At 71.8% G+C, this 20,475-nt stretch overlaps 2 protein-coding genes and 1 long non-coding RNA gene across 7 annotated transcripts; 1 reads left to right on the plus strand and 2 right to left on the minus strand.

Moving 5' to 3' along the window:
- Positions 1 to 2,830: 2,830 nt before the first annotated feature.
- On the plus strand, positions 2,831 to 6,579 carry LOC142030461 (uncharacterized). The gene is made up of 4 exons (XM_075026695.1): positions 2,831 to 3,333; positions 4,213 to 4,566; positions 5,274 to 5,983; positions 6,084 to 6,579. Exons 1-4 carry the CDS (start codon positions 2,831 to 2,833, stop codon positions 6,443 to 6,445), a joined length of 1,929 nt encoding a protein of 642 aa, XP_074882796.1. The 3' UTR covers positions 6,446 to 6,579.
- Positions 6,580 to 7,455: 876 nt separating this feature from the next.
- On the minus strand, positions 7,456 to 17,974 carry IMPDH1 (inosine monophosphate dehydrogenase 1). Of its 5 annotated transcripts, none has more exons than XM_075024495.1 (15): positions 17,765 to 17,956; positions 15,896 to 15,994; positions 15,515 to 15,563; positions 15,012 to 15,113; positions 14,690 to 14,764; positions 14,396 to 14,602; positions 13,868 to 13,955; positions 13,411 to 13,610; positions 12,927 to 12,942; positions 12,244 to 12,339; positions 12,015 to 12,158; positions 11,227 to 11,371; positions 10,994 to 11,137; positions 10,833 to 10,916; positions 7,456 to 8,047 (listed from the first exon to the last, which is right to left on the minus strand). In XM_075024495.1, exons 1-15 carry the CDS (start codon positions 17,890 to 17,892, stop codon positions 8,026 to 8,028), a joined length of 1,599 nt encoding a protein of 532 aa, XP_074880596.1. In that variant the 5' UTR covers positions 17,893 to 17,956; the 3' UTR covers positions 7,456 to 8,025. The 5 variants fall into 5 exon arrangements, 4 of the variants coding, with proteins under 4 accessions (XP_074880596.1, XP_074880595.1, XP_074880594.1 ...); XM_075024494.1 differs by having other exon boundaries at positions 12,927 to 12,987; XM_075024493.1 differs by having other exon boundaries at positions 12,927 to 13,017; positions 17,765 to 17,950.
- Positions 17,975 to 19,785: 1,811 nt separating this feature from the next.
- Positions 19,786 to 20,456, minus strand: LOC142030510 (uncharacterized). Its single transcript, XR_012650199.1, has 3 exons — positions 20,414 to 20,456; positions 20,135 to 20,155; positions 19,786 to 19,873 (listed from the first exon to the last, which is right to left on the minus strand). It is a non-coding gene; the product is annotated as an uncharacterized LOC142030510 (long non-coding RNA).
- Positions 20,457 to 20,475: the final 19 nt, after the last annotated feature.

Below are 20,475 nucleotides of genomic sequence, written 5' to 3' on the forward strand. Positions count from 1 at the left end.
CGCGGCGGGGACGGATGCGATGTGACGGGGGCTCACGGGGCACGCGGGGACCTGTCACACCCGGCACCCACCGCTGCCAACGTGCCCCAGCACCGCCGGCGAGGGGGGCTGCCGGGTGCCCGCGCCAGGGACCAACCCCCCCCCAACCCAGCACCCACCACCCCCCGCCGCCCTCGTCGGCGCTGGTCCCCTGGGTGTCGCACGCCGGGTCACGCTCGTACGCGCCCTGGCACGGCACCCGAGGGTGACACACGGCACCTCGCACGGGCATGGCCCCCCGGCCCCCCCCTCCCCCAAGGTGTGCACAGGCGTGTGACAGGGGAATCGCAGCATCTCCCGTGCGCGCGGCGTCGCACGCCTGCCCGCGCACACGCACGCAGAACCCAGGCTGCGCGCACCCCCTTGCGCGCACCTACGCACGCCCCCGTGCACAGCCCGGGCTGCGCACGATGCACACCCCCGCCGTGCACACCCCCGTGCACACCCGCGACCGTGCACGCCCCCCAACACGCTCCTGCCACCTTCTCCCCCGGCCGCCCAGCGCAGCGCAGGTGTGCGGGTGCGGGTGCGCGTGTGAGCACGTGCGCGTGAGCCAGCCTGCGTGGGGGTGCGGTGGGGGGGCCTGTCTCCGTGTGTGTGTGCGTGTGTCGCTCGGCTCAGCCCGAAGCCCTGGGTGTTCAGCACGGGATGCACGCTCACTCGCACTCGCACGCGCTCACCCCCAGCCCTGCTACACCCACTCGCACACCGTGCACACTCAGGTCCCGCACGGTCCCGCTGACCCAGCACCCCAGAGCACCCTCAGCACCCCTGTGTCCCTGCGACCCCCCTACCCCAACAACCCTCCACCCCGAGCACCCCAGCACCCTGCACCCCAGGCACCCAGCGCCCTTCACCCCAGCACCCTTCACCCCAGCACCCTGCACCCTGGGCACCCAGCACCCTTCATCCCAGCACCCTTCACCCCGGGCACCCCAGCACCCTTCACCCCAGCACCCTTCACCCCAGCACCCTGCACCCCGGGCACCCCAGCACCCTGCACCCTGGGCACCCAGCACCCTTCATCCCAGCACCCTTCACCCCAGCACCCTGCACCCCGGGCACCCCAGCACCCTTCACCCCAGCACCCTTCACCCCAGCACCCTTCATCCCAGCACCCTTCACCCCGGCACCCAGCACCCTTCACCCCAGCACCCTTCACCCCAGCACCCTGCACCCCGGGCACCCCAGCACCCTTCACCCTTCATCCCAGCACCCCGTCCCCCGCGCACCCCACTCAGGACTGTGCGGGACAGACCCGCTCAGCACCCCCGCCCGCACCCACCGGCCTCCGCGGCGGCTCCAGCCCCGGCCCCGGCCCCGGCCCCGGTCCCGGTCCCGCTCCGTTCCGCTCCGCTCCGCCACCGGCAGCACCGGCAGCGGCACCGGCAGCACCGGCAGAGCAGCGGCGGGCGGGGCGGGCGCGGGCTGCCCCCCTCCTCCTCCTCTCCACACCCCCCTCCTCTCCAAACACCCCCCATCCTCCTCCTCCTCCTCCTCCTCCTCCTCCTCCTCCTCCTCCTCCTCCTCCTCCGCTCCCGGCCCCGCCGCGGTGGCCGCGGGCAGCAGGACCCGCCGCGTTTCGGCTCGGCTGGGTTCGGCTGGGTTCGGCTGGGTTCGGCTGGGTTCGGCTGGGTTCGGCTGGGTTCGGCTCGGCTCGGCTGGGTTCGGCTGCGTTCGGCTGCGTTCGGGTCGGCTGGGCTGGCGCTGGCACACGGACATCGCTCCCGCTGCACGTGGCGTGGGTGCGCCGCTCACGCTGCGTGCACGCGCCGCTCACGCTGCTCACGCACCTTGCACGCGCTGCTCACGCTGCTCACGCACCTTGCACGCGCTGCTCACGCTGCTCGCACACCTTGCACGCGCTGCTCGCACCGCCTAGAGACGTTGCACACACCGCACGCACGGACACAGAGCCCCTGCTGCTCACGCTGCGCGGTCACACACTGCACACGCTGCTCGCACACGTTGCACGGACACACGCTGCACACAGACGTGCCGCGCACACACGGTACAGACACGGTGCTGACACACACACTGCCTGGACACGTGCTGCTCACACGCTGCTCACGCTTGCGTGCTGCTCACACGCTGCTGACACATTGGCATGCTGCTCGCACGCCGCTCGCACGTGCGCTGCTCACACCCGTCCCATGCACCGCTCCCCCGCCACACGCCCACGCTGCGCACAGCCCACGCTCCCTGCACACGCACCCCTTGCACATCCCACACGCGCTGCATGATGCGCTGCCCGCTGCCCACCTACAGCGCGTGCACCCTTTCTGCGCACGCTGCGCACGCCCGCTGCGGGCACTGCATGCACGCCCTCACTGCAGGCACACGCTGCACGCATTCACTGCACACCGCGCGCACTCGCTGCGGGCCTGCGCCGCGCACACTCGGTGCACGCACGCACTGCGCACGCTGCAGCCAGGCACTGCGTGCACACACTGCATCCGCTGCGCGCACCCGCTCATTGCAGGCACACGCTGCAGGCATGCACTGCTTGCACGCACTGCGCACGCTCACTGCACGCACTGCAGGCGTACACTGCATGCACACCCTCACTGCACACACCGCACACACTCACCGCATCCCCTTGCTCACTGCGCACACTCACTGCGCACACTCGCTGCCCCCTCCCCGTGCCCCCCAGCAGCCCCCCAAACCCTCCGGCAGCCCCCGGGGGTGGGTGACACGGGGCAGGGCCGGGGGGGGGACAGAGGCGCCGGGGTGGGCGCAGCCGCTCGATGGCCCCGCCGGAGGGGACCTGGGAAGTGGGTCACCGGCAATGCGCGGTGCACGCTCGGGCGAGCCGCCACGGCCATCCAGGCCGCGCCACGGCACGCCGGGCGCTGCCAGCCCCCGAGGGGGGCTGCAGGGGGGGGGCCGGGACGGGGACACCCGCTGGGGTCACCCCTGTTTGCGGGCAGCCCCGCCGCGGGGGGAGCGGGGGCAGCGCGTGTGCCATCAAGCGTGCCACCACATGTGCCACCGCGTGTGCCACTATGTGTGCCGCCACACGTGCCACCGTGTGTGCCGCCAAACGTGCTGGCGCCTGTGCCGCTGCATGCCCCCCCCCACGTGCGCTGCCGTCTGTGGCAGTGCGGGTGCCACCGCGGGTGCCACCACGGTGGCCCCTCCGTGCTCACTCTCGTGCTCCCGTACCCGGCAGTCAGGACCCCAAAGATCCAGGGGGGCCTTCGCTGGGGTGCTGAGGCTGAGCCCCCCCCCCCAAGCCCTGGCCTGGGACCCCAAGGCAGAGATTGTGGGGGTCCCTGGAGGGGGTGCAGGGTGGCACCCTGCCTGTTGCACACCCTGCTTGCACACCCCTATTATACACCCCCCCGCACTTCTCCATTGCACACCCCCCCACTGCACACACACCCACCCTTGCACACCCCTCCCTTGCACACCCCCATTATACCCACCCCCCCTTGCACACCTCCATTACACACCCCCATTGCACACCCCCCCCTGCACCCCCCCATGACATAGACCCACCATTGCACCCCATCACACCCCCCCCTTCCCCTCCCCCTTTGCACACCCCCCATTGCCCCCCCCCCTTCTCAGCCCCTCATCAAGGTGCCGGAGCAGGGGGGGCACTGAGGACCACGCGGGCTCCCAGGGGACAGCGGGGGGGGGCTGGGGGCCACGGGGACCCCGGGGGGGCTGTGCCTTGAAGCCGTGGGGTCCGTGGGACTGAGAGCAGGGGGGGCTGGGGGGGCTGGGGCTCTGCCTCCAGCATTGGGGCGGGGGGGGATGCTGGGGTGGGGGGGTGGCAGTTGTCACTGGGTCACCGCTGTCCCCCGGGACCACACAGTTGGGGTTGACATAGCAGGGGGGCATGGGGGGGGGCGGTGGGGAGCTGTGGGGGTCCGGGGGGGGCCAGTGGGGGGCCATGGGGAGCTGTGGGGGGCCATGGGGGCAGTGGGAGTCTGGGGGGGGCCATGGGGAGCTGTGGGGGGCAGTGAGGGTCTGGGGGGGCCATGGGGGGCTGTGGGGCAGTGGGGGACCACGGGGGCCGTGGGGGGCCACGGGGGGGACAGCGGGGAGGCCGTGGGGAGCCACGGGGGCTCGTCGCCACGCCAGCGGCGGTGGCGCGGTGCCCGCTGGCATTGTGTAAGGTGTTTTGTAACCGCGGCCTGGCCTAATCCGGGCTGCCGCCAGCACTGCCTGGCGTCTCCGGCACCCACCACCACCGCCGGCACCCACCGCCGGCACCCGCCCTAACACCCACCCCGACACCCACCGCCGGCACAGCCGGACCCCGGCACAACCGGACCCCGGCGCAACCGGACTCGAGCTCAGCTGGATGCCCCCGCACAGCCGGACCCCCAGGCACAGTCAGACCCCCCCAGCACCGCCGGACCCCCACGGCACACCGCAGCCTCCGCCGCAGCTGGACCCCCCGCCGCAGCTGGATGCCCATGGCACAGCGGCCCCCCCGCCGCAGCCGGACCCCCTGACGGAGCCGGACCCCCTAATGCTGCCGGACCCCCCCGGCACAGCCAGTGACACCAGGTGAGCGTGGGGAGGGGACACGGTGGCCGGGGGGGGGGACACTGGGGCAAGCTGCAGGGACCTGGGTGCCCCCAATGCCCCCCCCCCCGGACCCAGCCTGTGACGGGTGCCCCCAGGGTGGGGGGACATGCTGGGGTGGGGGTGTGCGGCCCCCAGGGTAGGGTACATGGGGGGGGGGGGGTCCAGGCTGGCAGTGCTGGGGCACACGGGGGGGGCACAAGGTGTGGGGGTGTCACCAAGTGCCTGCGGGACACAGGGAGCTGCCTGCAGGGTGCAAATGGCCCCACAGTGGTGGGGGGGGGTGTCCCATGGGGGGGGTCCCAGCCGGTCCTGGGGCAGCACAGGGGGGCCAGACCCTGCCCTGGGGTGGGGGCCAGCAGGATGGAACCCCCTGGCCCCACCCCCCCGGGGTGCTGGTGCTGCCTCGCAGGGCTCCAGATTTGGGTGGTGGTCCCACACTGGGGGGGTGTCCCACGTTTGGGGGGGTGTCCCACATTTCGGGGGGGTCCTTCATTGGGGAGGGATGTCCCACATTTGGGGGGGTATCCCACGCTTGAGGGGGGGGGTCCTTCATTTGGGGCGGTTGTCCCACATTTGGGGGGAATCCCACATTTGGCAGGGTGACCCATGCTGGGGGGGGGTCCTTCATTTGGGGGGGGGAAGTCCCACATCAGAGGGGTCCCACCCCCCTGCCCTGTCTCCCGCAGGGAGGACGAGGGGCAGCACTGGGCCCCCCCCCCGTTGCCCCCCGTCACGGTGACGTCCTTCTCGCGGACCATCCGCCTCTACAGCAGCGCCGTCGGGGGGTCCCCCCCCGGCAAACCCCTGCTGCTGCTGCTGCCCTGGCTGGGGGCGCAGGCGCGGGGGCTGGCGCGGTACCTGGCGCTCTACCTGCGCCGCGGCGTGGACGTGCTGGTGGTGGGGACGACGGCGTGCCATGTCCTGTGGCCGTGGCAAGGGCAGCGCCTGGCGGGGCGCCTGCTGCGGCTGCTGGACCACGGCGGCGACGGCGGCGGCGGTGGCGTCGGAGGTGACGGTGGTGGCAGCGGTGGTGGTGGTGATGGTGGTGGCTACGGTGGCAGCGGTGGTGGCCGTTGTGGTGGCAATGGTGGGGACGCTGGTGGCGGAGGTGGCACTGGTGGTGACGGTGACGGCAATGGTGGTGTCGGTGGTGGCAATGGCGGTGGTGACATTGATGTCAGTGGTGGCCCCGGTGACACCGGGGGTGGCGGTGGCGGCAGCGGCCTGGCCACCCGCCCGCTGCTGGTGCACGCCATCTCCGCCGGCGCCTACACCTTCGCCCAGGTGCTGCTGCTCCTGCGCCACCGGCCCCGGCAGTGCCGCCGCCTGGCACCGCGCTTCCGCGGCATCGTCTACGACAGCCTGGTGACCGGCGGCATCGGGGACATGGCGCGGGGTGAGCGTGGCCGGGGACGGGGGATACCCGGGACGGGGGATACCCGAGGCGGGCGCCGCCGGGGACCACCGCCGGCACCGACGCGGCTCTCTCCCCGCAGGCATCGCCGGCGCGGTGGGCACGCCGTACCTGCGGGCCCTGGTGCGCGCCGGCGCCCGGCTGTACCTGGGGGTGCTGGGGTGCTGGGGAGGACGGGAGTTCGAGCGGGCGCGGGGCGCCTTCGCCAGCCCCCCCCTGCGCTGCCCCCTCCTCCTCTTCTACAGCCTGGACGACGGGCTGTGCCAGCCGGCGGTGCTGCGGGCGCTGCTGCGGGGCTGGCGGGCGCAGGGCATCCGCGCCCACGCCTGCGGCTGGCCGCGGTCGCGCCACGCCGCCCACCTTCGCCAGCACCCCGCCGAGTACCGCCGGGCCCTGCTCGCCTTCCTGCGCTCGCTGGAGGGACCCCCCAAAGCCAGGCTCTAGGGGGGACCCCACCCCAGGACGGACGGACCGACCGACGGACGGAGCGACGCAACCTGCCCGCGCGGGGCCGTGGGGCTGCTTTGCCCCCCGTGCCCGGAGCGGTCTGGGGGGTAGGGCAGAGCCCTGTGGGTGTGCAAAGCCATGGCCATGGTGTGCGAGGCTGTGCCCACGGTGTGCGAGGCTGTGCCCACAGTGTGCGAACTCACGCCCATGGCGTGCAAACCTGTGCCACGGTGTGCAAAGCCGTGCCACGGTGTGCAAAGCTATGCCCACAGTGTGTGAACTCATGCCCATGGCGTGCAAACCTGTGCCACAGTGTGCAAAGCTGTGCCATGGTGTGCAAAGCTATGCCCACAGTGTGTGAACTCATGCCCATGGCGTGCAAACTTGTGCCATGGTGTGCAAAGCCATGCCCATGGCATGCAAACCTGTGCCACAGCGTGCAAAGCCATGCCTCAGTGTGCAAACCTGTGCCACAGCGTGCAAAGCCATGCCTCGGTGCGCAAAGCTGTGCCCACAGCGTGCAAACTCATGCCTGTGGCGTGCAAACCTCTGCCATGGTGCGCAAAGCTGTGCCGTGGTGTGCAAGGCCATGCCCGCAGTGTGCAAACCTGTGCCACGGTGTGCAAGGCCATGCCACGGTGGGCAAAGCCGTGCCAAGGAGTGCAAGGCTGTGCCACGGTGTGCACAGCCGCGCCGTGGTGTGCGAGGCTGTTCCGTCGGGTGCAAGGCCATACCCACAGAACGCAAACCAGTGCCCCGGTGTGCAAGGCTGTGCCACGGCGTGCAAACCCGTGCCAGGCTGTGCCAAGCCGTGCCCACGCTGGCCACGCTGTGCCACGGAGGCAGAGCTGTGCCAGGCTGCGCCAAGCTGGGCCATGGCATGCAAGGCTCTGCCACGGGTGCCACGGTGTGCCGACCCGTGCCGCGGTGTGCCGACCCGTGCCGCGGTGTGCTGACCCGTGCCCGGCGCTGCCGGCGTGGGCAGGGAGACAGGCCGGAGCAGTGCCAGATGCTCCATTACTTTATTAATACCTGGATACAGTGCGGTGCCGGCCCCGGCGCCCCCCCCACTCCAGCCTGATGGGGGGGGGGGCGCGGGGATGGGGGGGTCCCCCAGGATGCAGGGGGGGCTGCTGCTGCCCCTGCAGTAACCCCCCAGGATGGGGGGGACAGGGGCAGCCCCCCCAGCCCCCCCAACGCCGGCAGGGAGTCCTGGCGGGGGTCTGGGGGGGGGCAGTCCCTTTCCCTGCTTCCCCCCCCCAGCAGGGGCGAAGTGGGGTTCATGGGGGGGGGCAAGCAGCGGGTGCTACGTCCTACCCACCCCTAGAGGGTGCAGCACCCCGGGGCCCCCCCAAAAGCCCCGTGGTCCTAGGTAGGTGCCGGGGGGGGCAGGCGGGGGGGCCCCGGCAGCCCTATAGCCGTGGGGTGCCGGCAGAGGGGGGGCTGGCCAGGGGTCCAGCCCGTAGTGCAAAGCCAGCCCCCGCGGCATCCCGGCACGGCACTAGCGGCGGCGGTGGCGGGGGGCCGGGGGGGGTCCGGCGGGGTCCGGGCGGGGGGGCCCGGCACGCGGCCCCTCCTCAGTACAGCCGCTTCTCGTAACTGTGGGGCAGAGGAAAGGGGGGGGTGAGCGGGGAGGGGGGGCCTCCTGCACCCCCAGATCTTGCAGTTGCCCCCCCCACTGCCACCGGCACCACGTCAGATCCTGGCTGGGAAATGGGGGGGTTCCCCCCCAGCACCTGAAGCCCCCCCGTCTCCATCCGGGGGGTGGGGGGCTGCAGGTCCCCCCATCGCCGGCAGCCCCCCACGCCCCCCGCCTGGCCCCCCCCCCCGGTCACCCCGCAGCCCCGGCGGGAGGGGGGCATGAGCCAGTACTTACGTGGCAGAACCGTAAAGCTATGGCGGCGGCATGGGCAGGAAAGAGAGAGAAGGTTACACGGTCACCCCGGCCCGGCACGTGGCAAGGCAACCCCCCCGGCCCCCCACCCGGCCGCACCGGCACCGGCACCACAATCTGGCCAAGCCGCCTGGCACCAGCACCGTGATCCGGACGGATGGCAGCACCGCGGTCTGACCCTGTGACCTGGCACTGGACCCCGCTCCGATCAATCCTCCCAGCACCGGCACCACCCGGCATCGGCACCGCGCTCTGGCCAAGCCGCCGGGCACCGGCACCGTGATCCAGCTGGACATCAGCACCGCGCTCCATCCCTGTGACCTGGCAGCAGCACCGTGTTCGACAGAACCTCCTGGTATTGGCACCATTTGGCAACAGCACCACGCTCCAGCTGAGCCGTCCGGCGCCGGCACTGCGCTCAACCCAAGGCTCCTGGCACCGGCACCATCCGGTACTGGCACTGCACTCTGACCAACTCTTTAGGCACCAGTACCATGCTCTGACCGAGCCTCCCGGCACCGGCACCACCCGGCACCGGCACCATGCTCCGACCAAGCCTAGCTGGCGCTGGCACCATGCCACGAGCAAGCCACCTGGCACCGGTAATGCACTCTCACCGGGCTGGCTGGCCGCCAGTACTGGGCTCTGAGTCACTCAGCACCGGCACCATGGTCCAGCCAAGCCAGCCGGCACCACGCTCCGACCAAGCCACCCAGCACCGGCACCCTGGGTCGTTCCCCACCGAGGGAGATGCCAGGCAGGTGCCACAGCCGCGGGGCTGCCGGTGAGGATGTGCCACCTCGAACCACTGCTCGGCTTCACCCTGAGCAGCGCCGGCAGCGCCACGACCGCCCGGGCCTGACCCGGCCTTGTCTGGTCATGGCTCATGGAGAACACGGCCAAGGCGGTCAACTGGCCAACCAGCATCCTGGTCAGCAACCAGCCAACTAACGAGCAACCCAGCCAGCTGACCAGCCAACCAGCTGCTAACCAGTATCCTGGCCAAAGAACCAGAGAGCTAACCAACCAGCATCTCAACCAGATGACCAACCACAGCCAACCAGCATCCTGGCCAGCCAACCAGCACCTCAACCAGCCAGTTGACCAGCATCTCAATCAGCCATCCAGCATCTTGGCCAACGAGGCAACCAACCACAGCCAACCAGCACCGCAGCCAGCCAACCAGCATCTCAACCAGCCAACCAACCACAGCCTACCAGCATCTCAACCAGCCAACCAAACATCAGCCAACCAGCACCGCAGCCAGCCAACCAGCACCTCAACCACAGCCACCCAGCATCCTGGCCAGCCAACCAGCATCTCAACCAGCCAACCAACCACAGCCAACCAGCATCCTGGCCAGCCAACCACAGCCAACCAGCACCGCAGCCAGCCAACCAGCATCTCAACCAGCCAACCAACCACAGCCAACCAGCGTCCTGGCCAGCCAACCACAGCCAACCAGCATCCTGGCCAGCCAACCACAGCCAACCAGCATCCTGGCCAGCCAACCAGCATCTCAACCAGCCAACCAACCACAGCCAACCAGCATCCTGGCCAGCCAACCAGCCAGTCAACCAGTATCCCAGTCAACCAACCGCAGCCAACAAGCACAGCAGCCAGCCAACCAGCAGCCCCACCGGCTGGCCAACCAGCGACTGGCCACGAGCCCGCCACCCAACTGGCCAACCAGCTCTACCAGCCACAAGAAGCCCCGCCCACCTCACACAAGCCCCACCTCCCCACGCACCCCAAAACCTCCTGCACCATCTCGGGGGGACCCAGAGGAGAAGCCCCCGGTGCAAGCGGGTGCCGCCGAGGCGGGGGCAGACGATGGGGGGGTGGGATGGGGGGACCCGTGGGTGCTCCCCCCCAATCCCGGTGCGGGCACCCCACGGGGTGAATTAAAGCCATCGCTGCACCCTGCCTGCTCCCCGACTGTCACCTGGGGGGGGCAGGGGCAGCGCTGACCCCCGGCTGGGGGTCTCCCCTTCCCCCAGCCCCCAGGCTTTGCCTGGACCCCGCCGTGTCCCGGACCCCCACTGCGTGCCTCTGGCTCCCCATCCCTCCAGGCTGCTCCCCCCGTCCCAGTCTGGACCAGCACCTCCAGTATTGGGGTGTCCCCACACTGGCACAGCCCGGGGGTGCCCCACAGATTGGGGGGGGTGGGGCTTGGCTAGGGGCTCATCTGATCCTGCAGCCCCCAGTATGGCCATGCTGGCACGCACCCGGCACTGGGGCAAGGGGGGGCTGGGGTCCCCCAAAAGCCAGTGCTGGGGCAACGGGGCACCTGCCCCCCCCAGTACCTGTGCAAAGGGGGGCCTGGGACCCCCCATACCCAGAACGGGGGCAACGGGGTACCCGACTGCCACTGCACCCAGCACTGGGTGCCCCCCTCAACACTGTGCCCTGGGGGGGGCACACGACCCAGATCTGACGTGGTGCCTGCCGCAGCATCCCCGTGTCCCCCCCCCCCGATCCCCCACTTACGAGTGGAGCCCGTGGACCCCCCCCTCGATCTGCGCCGCCATGGTCCTCTTCTCGAACTTCAGCTCCCCCGAGTACATCATGGACCTGGTGGGGGGTGGCGGGGGGTCAGCAGGAGCCGGGTGACACCCCCCCGTTTCCCTTGTCCCCCCCCCCCAGCTCACCGCAGCACGGAGAGGCTCCTGGCGCCGATGTCCTGGCAGCCGTGCTGGATCCCCGCGATCAAATAGGGGACGAATTTGTGGATGGAGCCCTTGTCCTGAACGGAGCCCGACACCCCCTGTGCCACCTTCACCTTGTCACCCTCGCTGGTGGGGGGGGGGGGGGGGGCGGAACAGGGGTCAGGGCTGGGGGTCAGAGACCCCCCTGGACCCCCCCCCACCCCGCCGTGATGTACCTGAAGTAGCGTTTCTGGCTGCTGCTGCTCTTCTCCATGGCGTCCAGCGAGCCCATGCCCCGGTACTGCTTCAGCCGCACCCCCTCCGAGAAGAAGAACTCCCCCGGCGCCTCCGTGGTGGCCGCCAGCAGGGACCCCATCATCACTGGCGGGGGGGGGGCAGCCATCAGACCCCCCCAGGGTGGGCACCAGTATGGGTGCAGAGGGGTGACGGCCGGGAGACCCCCAGGGTGGGCCCAGTACGGGTGCAGGGAGGTGGTGACTGGGAGACCCCCAGGGTGGGCACCAGTATGGGTGCAGGGGGTTGATGGTCAGGAGACCCCCAGGGTGGGCATCAGTATGAGTGCAGGGAGATGATGACTGGGAGACCCCCAGGGTGGTCACCAGTACGGGTGCAGGGGGGTGATGGTCAGGAGACCCCCAGGGTGGTCACCAGGATGGGTGCAGGTGGGTGATGACTGGGAGACCCCCAGGGTGGGCACCAGTATGGGTGCAGGGGGGTGATGGTCAGGAGACCCCCAGGGTGGGCACCAGTATGGGTGCAGGGGGGTGATGGTCAGGAGACCCCCAGGGTGGGCACCAGTACGGGTGCAGGTGGGTGATGACTGGGAGACCCCCAGTGCGGGCACCAGGATGGGTGCAGGGGGGTGATGGTCAGGAGACCCCCAGGGTGGGCACCAGTATGGGTGCAGGGGGGTGACATGCAGGAGACCCTCCCCTGCAGGATGGGCACCACTGTGGGTGCTGGGTGCCCCTATCACCCCCCCCCCAGAACCCCCCCCGCTCACCGGTGGAGGCCCCCAGCGCCAGCGCCTTCACCACGTGCCCCACGGTACGGATGCCGCCGTCGGCGATGACGGGCACGCCGAAACGCCGGGCGTACTCGGCCACCTTGTAGACCGCCGTCCCCTGCGGCCGCCCGCACGCCATCACTGCCGGAGAGGGGGTCAGCGCCCACCGGGGCACCGCGACGTGCCGTGGGGAGGGGGACACACGCGCCGGGGCAGCACCACGCACCTTCCTGGGTGATGCAGATGGAGCCGCAGCCCATGCCCACCCGCAGGGCATCCACCCCGGCGTCGATCAGGTTCTTGGCCTGGGCGGCCGTCACCACTGTGCCCCCCCGGGAGAGGGCGCCCGTCAGGCACTCGGTGGGCCAGGGGTGCCCCCCACTCCAGGAGACAAACACCTCCACCCACCCCTGCAGCACCCCGGTCCCTGCACCCCAATTCCCTGCCGCATTGCACCCTAGTTCTTCCCCCTGCCCTGCTCCCCATCCCATGGCACCCCAATCCTCTCCCTGCCCAGCTCCCCACCCCACGGCACCCCAAATCCTGACCTCATGGCACCCCAAATCCTTGTCCCATGGCACCCCAATCCTCTCCCTGCCCAGCTCCCCACCCCACGGCACCCCAAATCCTGACCTCATGGCACCCCAAATCTTTACCCCATGGCACCCCAAATCCTTACCCCGTGGCACCCCAATCCTCTCCCTGCCCAGCTCCCCACCCCATGGCACCCCAAATCTTTACCCCACGGCACCCCAAATCCTCCCCTTGCCCTGCTCCCCACCCCACAACACCCCAATTCCCTGCCCCACAGCACCCTCCCCCACCCTTCTCCGCTCCCCCAGCAGCACTCCAGCCCCTCATGCCCCCCCCGCCCCCCCCAGTGGGGTACCCCGCACCCCCCGGGCTCACCGTTGCCCCCGATCACCTGCAGGTCGGGGTACTTCTGCTTGATGTAGTGGATCATGCTGATCTGGTAGATGGAGTTGCCCTGGGACGAGTCCTGGGGGGGCACGGCATGGGGGGGGGGGCACGGTATTGGGGGGACATGGTATTGGGGGGGGCACGGCATGGGAGGGCATGGCATGGAGGGGGACACACGGCATGGGGGGGGCGGGGAGAGGATTGGGGTGCTATGGGGTAAGGATTTGGGGTGCCGTGGGGTGGGGAGCAGGGTGGGGGGAGGATTGGGGTGCCAGGGGGTAAGGATTTGGGGTGCTGTGGGGTGGGGAGCAGGGCAGGATTGGGGTGCTGTGTGGTGGGATAAGGGGTGCCATGGGATGGGGTGCAGCGGGTTGGGATGCAGGGAGCGGGGCACGGCAGGAGGGGTGTCCATCCCCAGGGTCCCCCATCACCCCCCATTTGGTTTTTTTTTTGGGGGGGGCCCCCCACCCACCAGCACCACCAGGTCGACGCTGGCCTGCACCAGCAGGTCCAGGCGGTACTTGTCGTCCTCGCGGGTGCCGATGGCCGCCCCGCACAGCAGCTGCTTGCGGGCGTCCTTGGAGGCCAGCGGGTGCTCCCGGTTCTTCTTCAGGTCCGTGCGGGCGATGATGGCCACCAGCTCGTCACTGTCGTTGACGATGGGCAGCTTCCCTGGGGGGGGGACACGGGATGGGACTGTGGGACGGGGTGATGTGGAGGTGACCCCATGGGATGGGGGGGGTGTGGAGGGGACCCCAGGGACAGGGATGGGGTGACACAGAGGTGATCCCGGGGATGGTGACGGGGTGATGTGAAGGTGACCCCAAGGGATGGGGTGACACAGAGGTGACCCCAATGGATGGGGTGACACGGAGGTGACCCCAGGGATGGTGAGGGGGTGCTGGTCGCCGTGGCGGCGCGGCCGGTACCCTTTTTGCTGCGCTGCAGGATCTCGTTGGCCTCTTTGAGGGTGACGCCGGCCGGAGCCACCACCAAATCGTTGCGTTTTGTCATCACCTGTGGGGCCATCGTCACCCAGGAGGGGACCCCAGGGCCACCATGGGCTGCACCCCCCTGCCCTGCCTGCTATCTGTGCTGGACCTGCCCACTCATCCCTGCATCCCACCCCACCCCATCCCTGTCCCCCATCCCATCATCCCTGCATCCCATCCCCGTCATCCCACCCCACCCCATCCCTGTCCCCCATCCCATCATCCCTGCATCCCATCCCCATCATCCCAACCCACCCCATCCCTGTCCCCCATCCCATCATCCCTGCATCCCACCCCTGTTATCCCGCCTCCTTCTGCATCCCCGTGCCCCATCCCATCCCTCCATTCCATCCCATCCCTGCCCCGCATCCCACCTTCTTCTCCCACCCCTGTCCTCTTCCCCACCCCAACCCTGCACCCCACCCCCCTGCCCCACACCCCACCCCTCTCCCCCCGCCCCCCCACCTCGCCCAGGCGGGTGCCGTGGTCCCTCTCGGCGAGGAAGTCGATGTCGCGGGAGGTGACGATGCCCTCCAGCTTGCTGCCCATCCTGCCCGTCTGGGTGACGGGGATCCCCGAAAAGCCGTGCCGCAGCTTGGCCTCCCACACGTCCCCCACCGTCTGCGTGGGGCTCATCACCACCGGGTCCGTGATGAAGCCCTGCTCGAATTTCTGGGGAGGGGGGGGGAAAGCACAGGCAGGCTGCAGGCAGCAGGCGGGGGGGGGGGGGCACAGTCTTGGGGGACCCCCCCCCCTTACCTTCACCTTGCGCACCTCGTTGGCTTGGAACTCGGGGGTGCAGTTGTGGTGGATGATGCCGATGCCGCCCATCAGCTGCCGGGGGGGGGGAGCAGGGGGGGTGTCAGCGGGTGCCCCGCAGGCGGAGGGGTGGGCATCCCCACCCTGCACCCCCATCATGGGGGCGAGCACCCCAACCCCCGCTGGGGCGGGCACCCTGATCACGTACCCCCAACCCCTGCACCCGTGTCCCCCCGCACCCACCCTGGGGCTGGGCACCCCCCCACCCCGCGCCTCCCCCCCTGCCCCCCAGCACCCCGGGGTGCTGCCCCCCCCCGCTCACGGCCATGGCGATGGCCATGTCGGCCTCGGTGACGGTGTCCATGGGGGAGGAGATGAGGGGGGTCTTCAGGGTGATCTTGCGGGTCAGCGCCGAGGTCAGGTCCTGGGGGGGGGCAGAGACCCTTCTCCCTCCTGGCCACCCCCCCGGTGGGGTAGGGGGACCCCCTTGTCTCCCAGTACCGCCCTGCTGGGGGCACCCCAGCTGGGACCCACCCCCCAGCCCTGCCAGGCCCCTGCCCACCCCCACACTGGGGGCCCATGGGTGTCCCAGGAGACCCCCCCAGTGGTTGAGCTGGTGGGGGGAGCAGCCCCTCCCACCGCACCCCCAAAACCCCAGGGTGGCCCCAGGCCACATCCTGCCCCCATCACCCCGGGGGGGGACACAGGGGACAATGACATCACCCATAGGGGAGGGCACAGGGACATCACGGGGGGAGGGCATGGGGATATTCCCCCTGGGGGGGCACGGGGTCCCTGGGGAGGTTGGGGGGGGGCAGGACTCACCACCTCGTCCGCAGTGAAGTCGATGAAGCCGGGGAGGATGAGGAAGTCACTGCGGAGGGGATGAAGGGAGGGAGGGGGTCACCATGGCTGGGACCCCCCCCCAACAGCTGGGAACTCCCCAAATACGTGTCCCCCAGCCCCCCCAGCCTGACACAGCCCCACACAAGGGGGGGACACACATCCTGAGGGGGTACCCGAGCCGGGGTGGGGGCACCTGAGGGGGTGCCAGGGTGACAGTGGTACCCAGGGACCCCGATCCCATAGGGGACACTGGTACTGGGCTGGGGACACCCCAGATGGGCTGGGGACACGGCGGCTGCCCCATAGGGATGGGGGTGAGGGGACCCCCGGGTTGGGGGGGCCGGGGGGGCCCGCACGTACTTGTAGGTGAGGCCGTCGGAGGTGGCGAAGAGCTGCTGGGCGGTCAGCCCGTCCTCGGGCACGTAGCCGGTGCCCCCGCTGATCAGGTAGTCGGCCATGCTGCGGGACAGGGGGTGGCACCGGCACCGGGACCCCCCCCCACACCGGGACCCCCACCCGCATCCCCACTCGGGCTGGCCGGGCCGGTGCCGGTGGGGGTCCCGGGCCCGGGGGGGGGACCCGGCAGGGGTGTCCCAGTGCCGGGGGGGGTCCCAGTGTGGGTCTCGGTAGGTTCCTGGGGCGGGGGGGGGGGTCCCGGGGCGGGGGGGGGGGGGGGCGGGGAGGCGGCCGCGTTGCGGTGCCGGTGCCCGCAGCGGCCCCGGCGCAGGGCGGGGCAGGGGGCGGGGCAGGGGCGGGGCGGGGCAGGGGCGGGGCCGCCCCGGAGGGGGTGGTGCCGGGACCGGGGCCGGCCGCCGCAGCCCCCCCCCTCCCAGCCTGCCCCAGCACCTCCCAGTGCCCCCCCCCCCCCCCCCGCCGCCCAGCAGCCCCCAGCGCCTCCCAGTAACACTCGCCGCGTCCCAGTAACCCTCCCCGCAGCCCCCAGTGCCCTCCCACTACCCCCCCCCGCAACCCAGCAAGCCTCCCCCATCCCCCCCCTCCGCCTCACATCCCCCAGTAACTTCTCGGACCCCCCCCATTACAGCCCCCCCCCATGGCCCAGTAACCTCCCAGTACCCCCTCACCCCTGCCCCTCCATCTCCCCGTCACCCCCCAGTACCCCCCCACTGCTGCCTTCCCAGTGTCCCCCCCCCACCCCCCCCACGCCCCAGTACCCCCCCCCCGGTGCTCCCCCATGCCTCAGTAACTCCCCAGTGCTGCCTCATCACCCCCCCAGTAACCTCCCAGTGCTCGCCCCCGACGCCCCAGTAACCCCCCAGTAACCCCCCCCACCCCCCCGCCTCCTCATTACCCACTACCCCCCCACCCCACCATGTCCCAGTAGCCTCCCAGTAACTCCCCCCGCGCCCCACCCGGTACCTGGGCTCCCCCTCGCCCATGGCGCTGAGCGCCGGAGCGGGGCGGGGCAGGTGGGCGGGGAGGTGGGCGGGGCGGGGTTCCCCCGCCCCGCCCACCTCCCCGCCCACCTGCCCCGCCCCGCTCCGGCGGCCCCGCCCTGCGCCAGCATCCCCCCCCCCCCCCTCCCTGCCCACAGGCAGGGTGCAGGCAGCAGCGGGATTAGCGCTGCCCGTTCCCTGCCTGCAATAATCCGCAACCGGCCAAGGTCAGGGCGGTGGCAGGGCACACGCGTGTGCAAGGGCCGCGAGCGTGCGAAACGCCTGCGGGCCCACCCGGAGGCCGTGTTGCGCGAGGGGGGGTGGGGAAAAACACGCACACGCACACGCGCGTGTGTTCACACGCATCGTGTGTGCGGCGTGTGCCCGGGGAGGGCGGGGGGGGCGGGCTCACGCGTGGGGGCGCGAGCGCGTGCCCGTGGAGGGTGTGTGTGTGTGTGTGTGTGTAAGGGGCACAGGCGTGCGGGACACGCCTGCGGCTGTGTGCACACGCGTGTGCATGTGTGTGTGCGCACACCTACCTGGCGAGGGGCAGCCCCGTCCCCAGCGTGTCCTGGGGTGCCACAGGGACCCCCCCCACGCCATGGGGACACCCCCTGTCCCCTGGGGGCCGTGTCATGCCGTGGGGACCCCCATGCCACGGGGATCCCCCCCACACACACCCCCTGGGTGACCCACGGTGGCGCAGGGACACCCGGGACCCCCCCCACACTCCCTGGGTGACCTACGGTGGCACAGCGACCCCCACGCCGTGGGATCCCCCCACCCCGTGGGTGACCCCCGGGACCCCCAGGCCCCCCGGGACACCCGCCCCTACCTGCCCTCCTGCCCAGCCCGCAGCAGCCGGGCGCTGCAGCGCTGCGCCGCCGTCTCGTGACCGTGTCCCGCGTGGGGGACCCCGACATCCGTGGGGGACCGCGCCGGAGGGTCGGGGGGGGCCTCCATGGAGTGGAGGGGGGTGGAGGGCACGCGTGGGGTGGGGGGGGGAAGGGGAGGAAGGGGAAGGGGGGGGGCGAGGGGGAAGGGGGTACCCCGGGGGTGCCGAGTCCCGTAGGGTGCCCGGGGTCGTGGGTGCCGCTGCCGGCGTGGGCCGCCGGGGCCCCGGCCGCTCCGGTTGCTCCTTCCTCGGGTGGGCGTGGGAGAGGTCGGCCCCGCCCCCTCGGCTCCACCCACCGCCGTGGGGGCCCGCCCACCGCACGGGGGAAACTGAGGCACAGAGGGGGGCTGGGGGCAAGGGGAGGTTTGGAGGGGGGCGGCGCGCACTGCCGGCCCCTCTCCGAGCCCTGCATGAGCCCGGACACGCGTGGGAATACAGCAGGCGGGGGGGGGGGGGTAGGTCGGTCCGGGGGCGGGGCTGGGGGGGGACACTGTGTGTCCGCCCCCCCCCCTTCCACGGGCCTTTCTCAGCCGTGGCAGCTGCCGGGGATTAGCGGGGCCGTGGGATTAGCGGGGCTGCCCGGCTATTTACCGGGGGGGGGGGGGGGAAGGTGGGTGTGCAAGGCGGGCAGTGAGTGTGCAAGGCGGGGGGGGGGGCTGCAGGGGGCGGCCGGGGGTGTGCGAGGGCCCGCACCGGCCCTGCCTGCTCCCAGGGCTCCCCGTACACCCCAGCGCACGTGCCCCCCGCAGCGTCACGCGCGTGTGCCCGCAGTCGTGTTCCAGCCGCGTGCGTTTGCACGCCCGGGGGTGTCACCCGTGGGTGCTGCCCGGCACAGGGCGAGTGCTGCTCGTGGGTCCCCGGGGGTGACGGTGACGGTGACCCCGGGGGATTAATGACAAACACCCGCGTAAGCCTCTTAGCAAGAGCCGCCCACGGCCACTCGCAGCCCCGGGGTCACGAGTGGGGGGAAGGGCACCCCCCCACCCCGCAGACATCCCCCCTCCCCGGGCACCCCGGGGACCCCCCACGGCACCCAAGGGACCCGATACCCAGAGACCCCAAGGCCCTCCACACCCCGGGGACCCAGGACCCAAACCCCACCGCCCTCCGACCCCACGCACGGGACAGGGACCCCACGGCACCCCCACCCCACGCCCGGGCTGTGGGGCACCGCCGGGGCAGGGCACGCTTAAGGAGCGCGGGACCTTTAAGGGGCGTGTCCAGAAGAGGGCACCGCCCACCCCGGGGGCGTGGTCACGGGTGGGGTGGAGCGCGGGAGATGCCACGTGGGGGCGCCCGGAGTGCGAGAGGGGGCGGGGGTCCCGGGTGGGAGGGGCTGTAACCCTCCCAGTGCCCCCCCAGTGGAGTGGGGCCGGAGGCTGTAACACCCCCAGTGCCCCCCCAGGCGAGCGGGGCTGGGGGCTGTAAACCCCCCCAGTGCCTCCCAGTGCCCCCCCAGGCGAGCGGGGCCGGGGGCTGTAAGACCCCCAGTGCCTCCCAGTGCCCCCCCCGCCCCCAGGGAGCCCCCGCTGCCGCTCCGGGTCTTTATTGGTGCCATCCCGACAGCAGCCGCACCGAAGCCGTCCCGCGCCCCCCGACCCCCCCCCAGCGCCCCCCCCCTCAGCACTCGATGGAGTCCTCCAGCAGCTGCAGCAGGGTGGGGGGCACCCTGGGGTCCCCCCCCGCCCCCTCTTCCAGGCTCTCCTCGCTCACCTCCTCCAGCGCCGGCAGCCCCCCCGGAGGCCCCCCCCGCCGCCCCCCCGAGCCGGGGCTGCCCCCCCCCGACGTCTCGGCCGGGCTGGGGGGGCGGGGGGGGCTGGGGCTGGCCGGCGGGGGGGGCGGGGACCCCTCCGGGGACCCCGCCGGGGACCCCCCCGGGGATCCCCCCGGCCGCCCCACTGAGTTGGCCTGAGGTTTGGGGGCGGGGGGGGGCTGGGGGGCCGGGGCTGGGGGGGGTGGCGGCGGGGGGGGGGCCTCGCCCCCCTCGCTGTACCCCTCGTTGGGGTAGTAGAGGCTGGAGGGGCTCGGGGATGACTTGCTGGCAGGGACCTGCGGGGGGGGACGACAGAGGGGTCAGTGGGGGAACCCCCCCCCAGCACCCAGCGCCCTGCTTGGCACAGGGACCCCCCCGGGACCCCCCCCTCCCCAGCACCCAGCAGCCTGCCCGGCACAGGGACCCCCAGCACCCCTTCAGGGAGGCTCAGGGCAGGGTGACCCCCCCCCTCAGCGCCCTTTGGGGGGAGAGGCGCTCAGGGCTGCCCCCCCCACCCCGGGGGGGGTCACCGCCCCCCCCCCCCCCCCCGCACTCACCGGCTGGAACCACCTCAGGCTCTGTGGGAGCGGAGAGAGGGGGAGAGGCGTCAGATGGGGAAACTGAGGCACGGGCAGGGTGAGGGGTGGGGGGGCTCCCTTTCCCAGCCCCCCCCCGACCCAGGAACACCCCCCACACACCTTACAAGCCCCCCCCCTCTGAGCTGTGGACCCAGGAGTTCTGGCACTGAGGGCGGGGGGGGGGTCTGGGGATGCAGGGGGAGGCTGGGGGCCGGGGGGGGCTGGGGGTGCAGGGGGGGGCGGTTGGGGGGCCCCTACCACGTTGGGGTGCTTCTCGATAGCCAGTGCCGCCCGGTCGGCCGTCTCCTGCTGCCGCTGGC

This window comes from Buteo buteo, chromosome 4 (genome assembly GCF_964188355.1).
Source record: "Buteo buteo chromosome 4, bButBut1.hap1.1, whole genome shotgun sequence".
Classification (NCBI taxonomy): domain Eukaryota; kingdom Metazoa; phylum Chordata; class Aves; order Accipitriformes; family Accipitridae; genus Buteo; species Buteo buteo.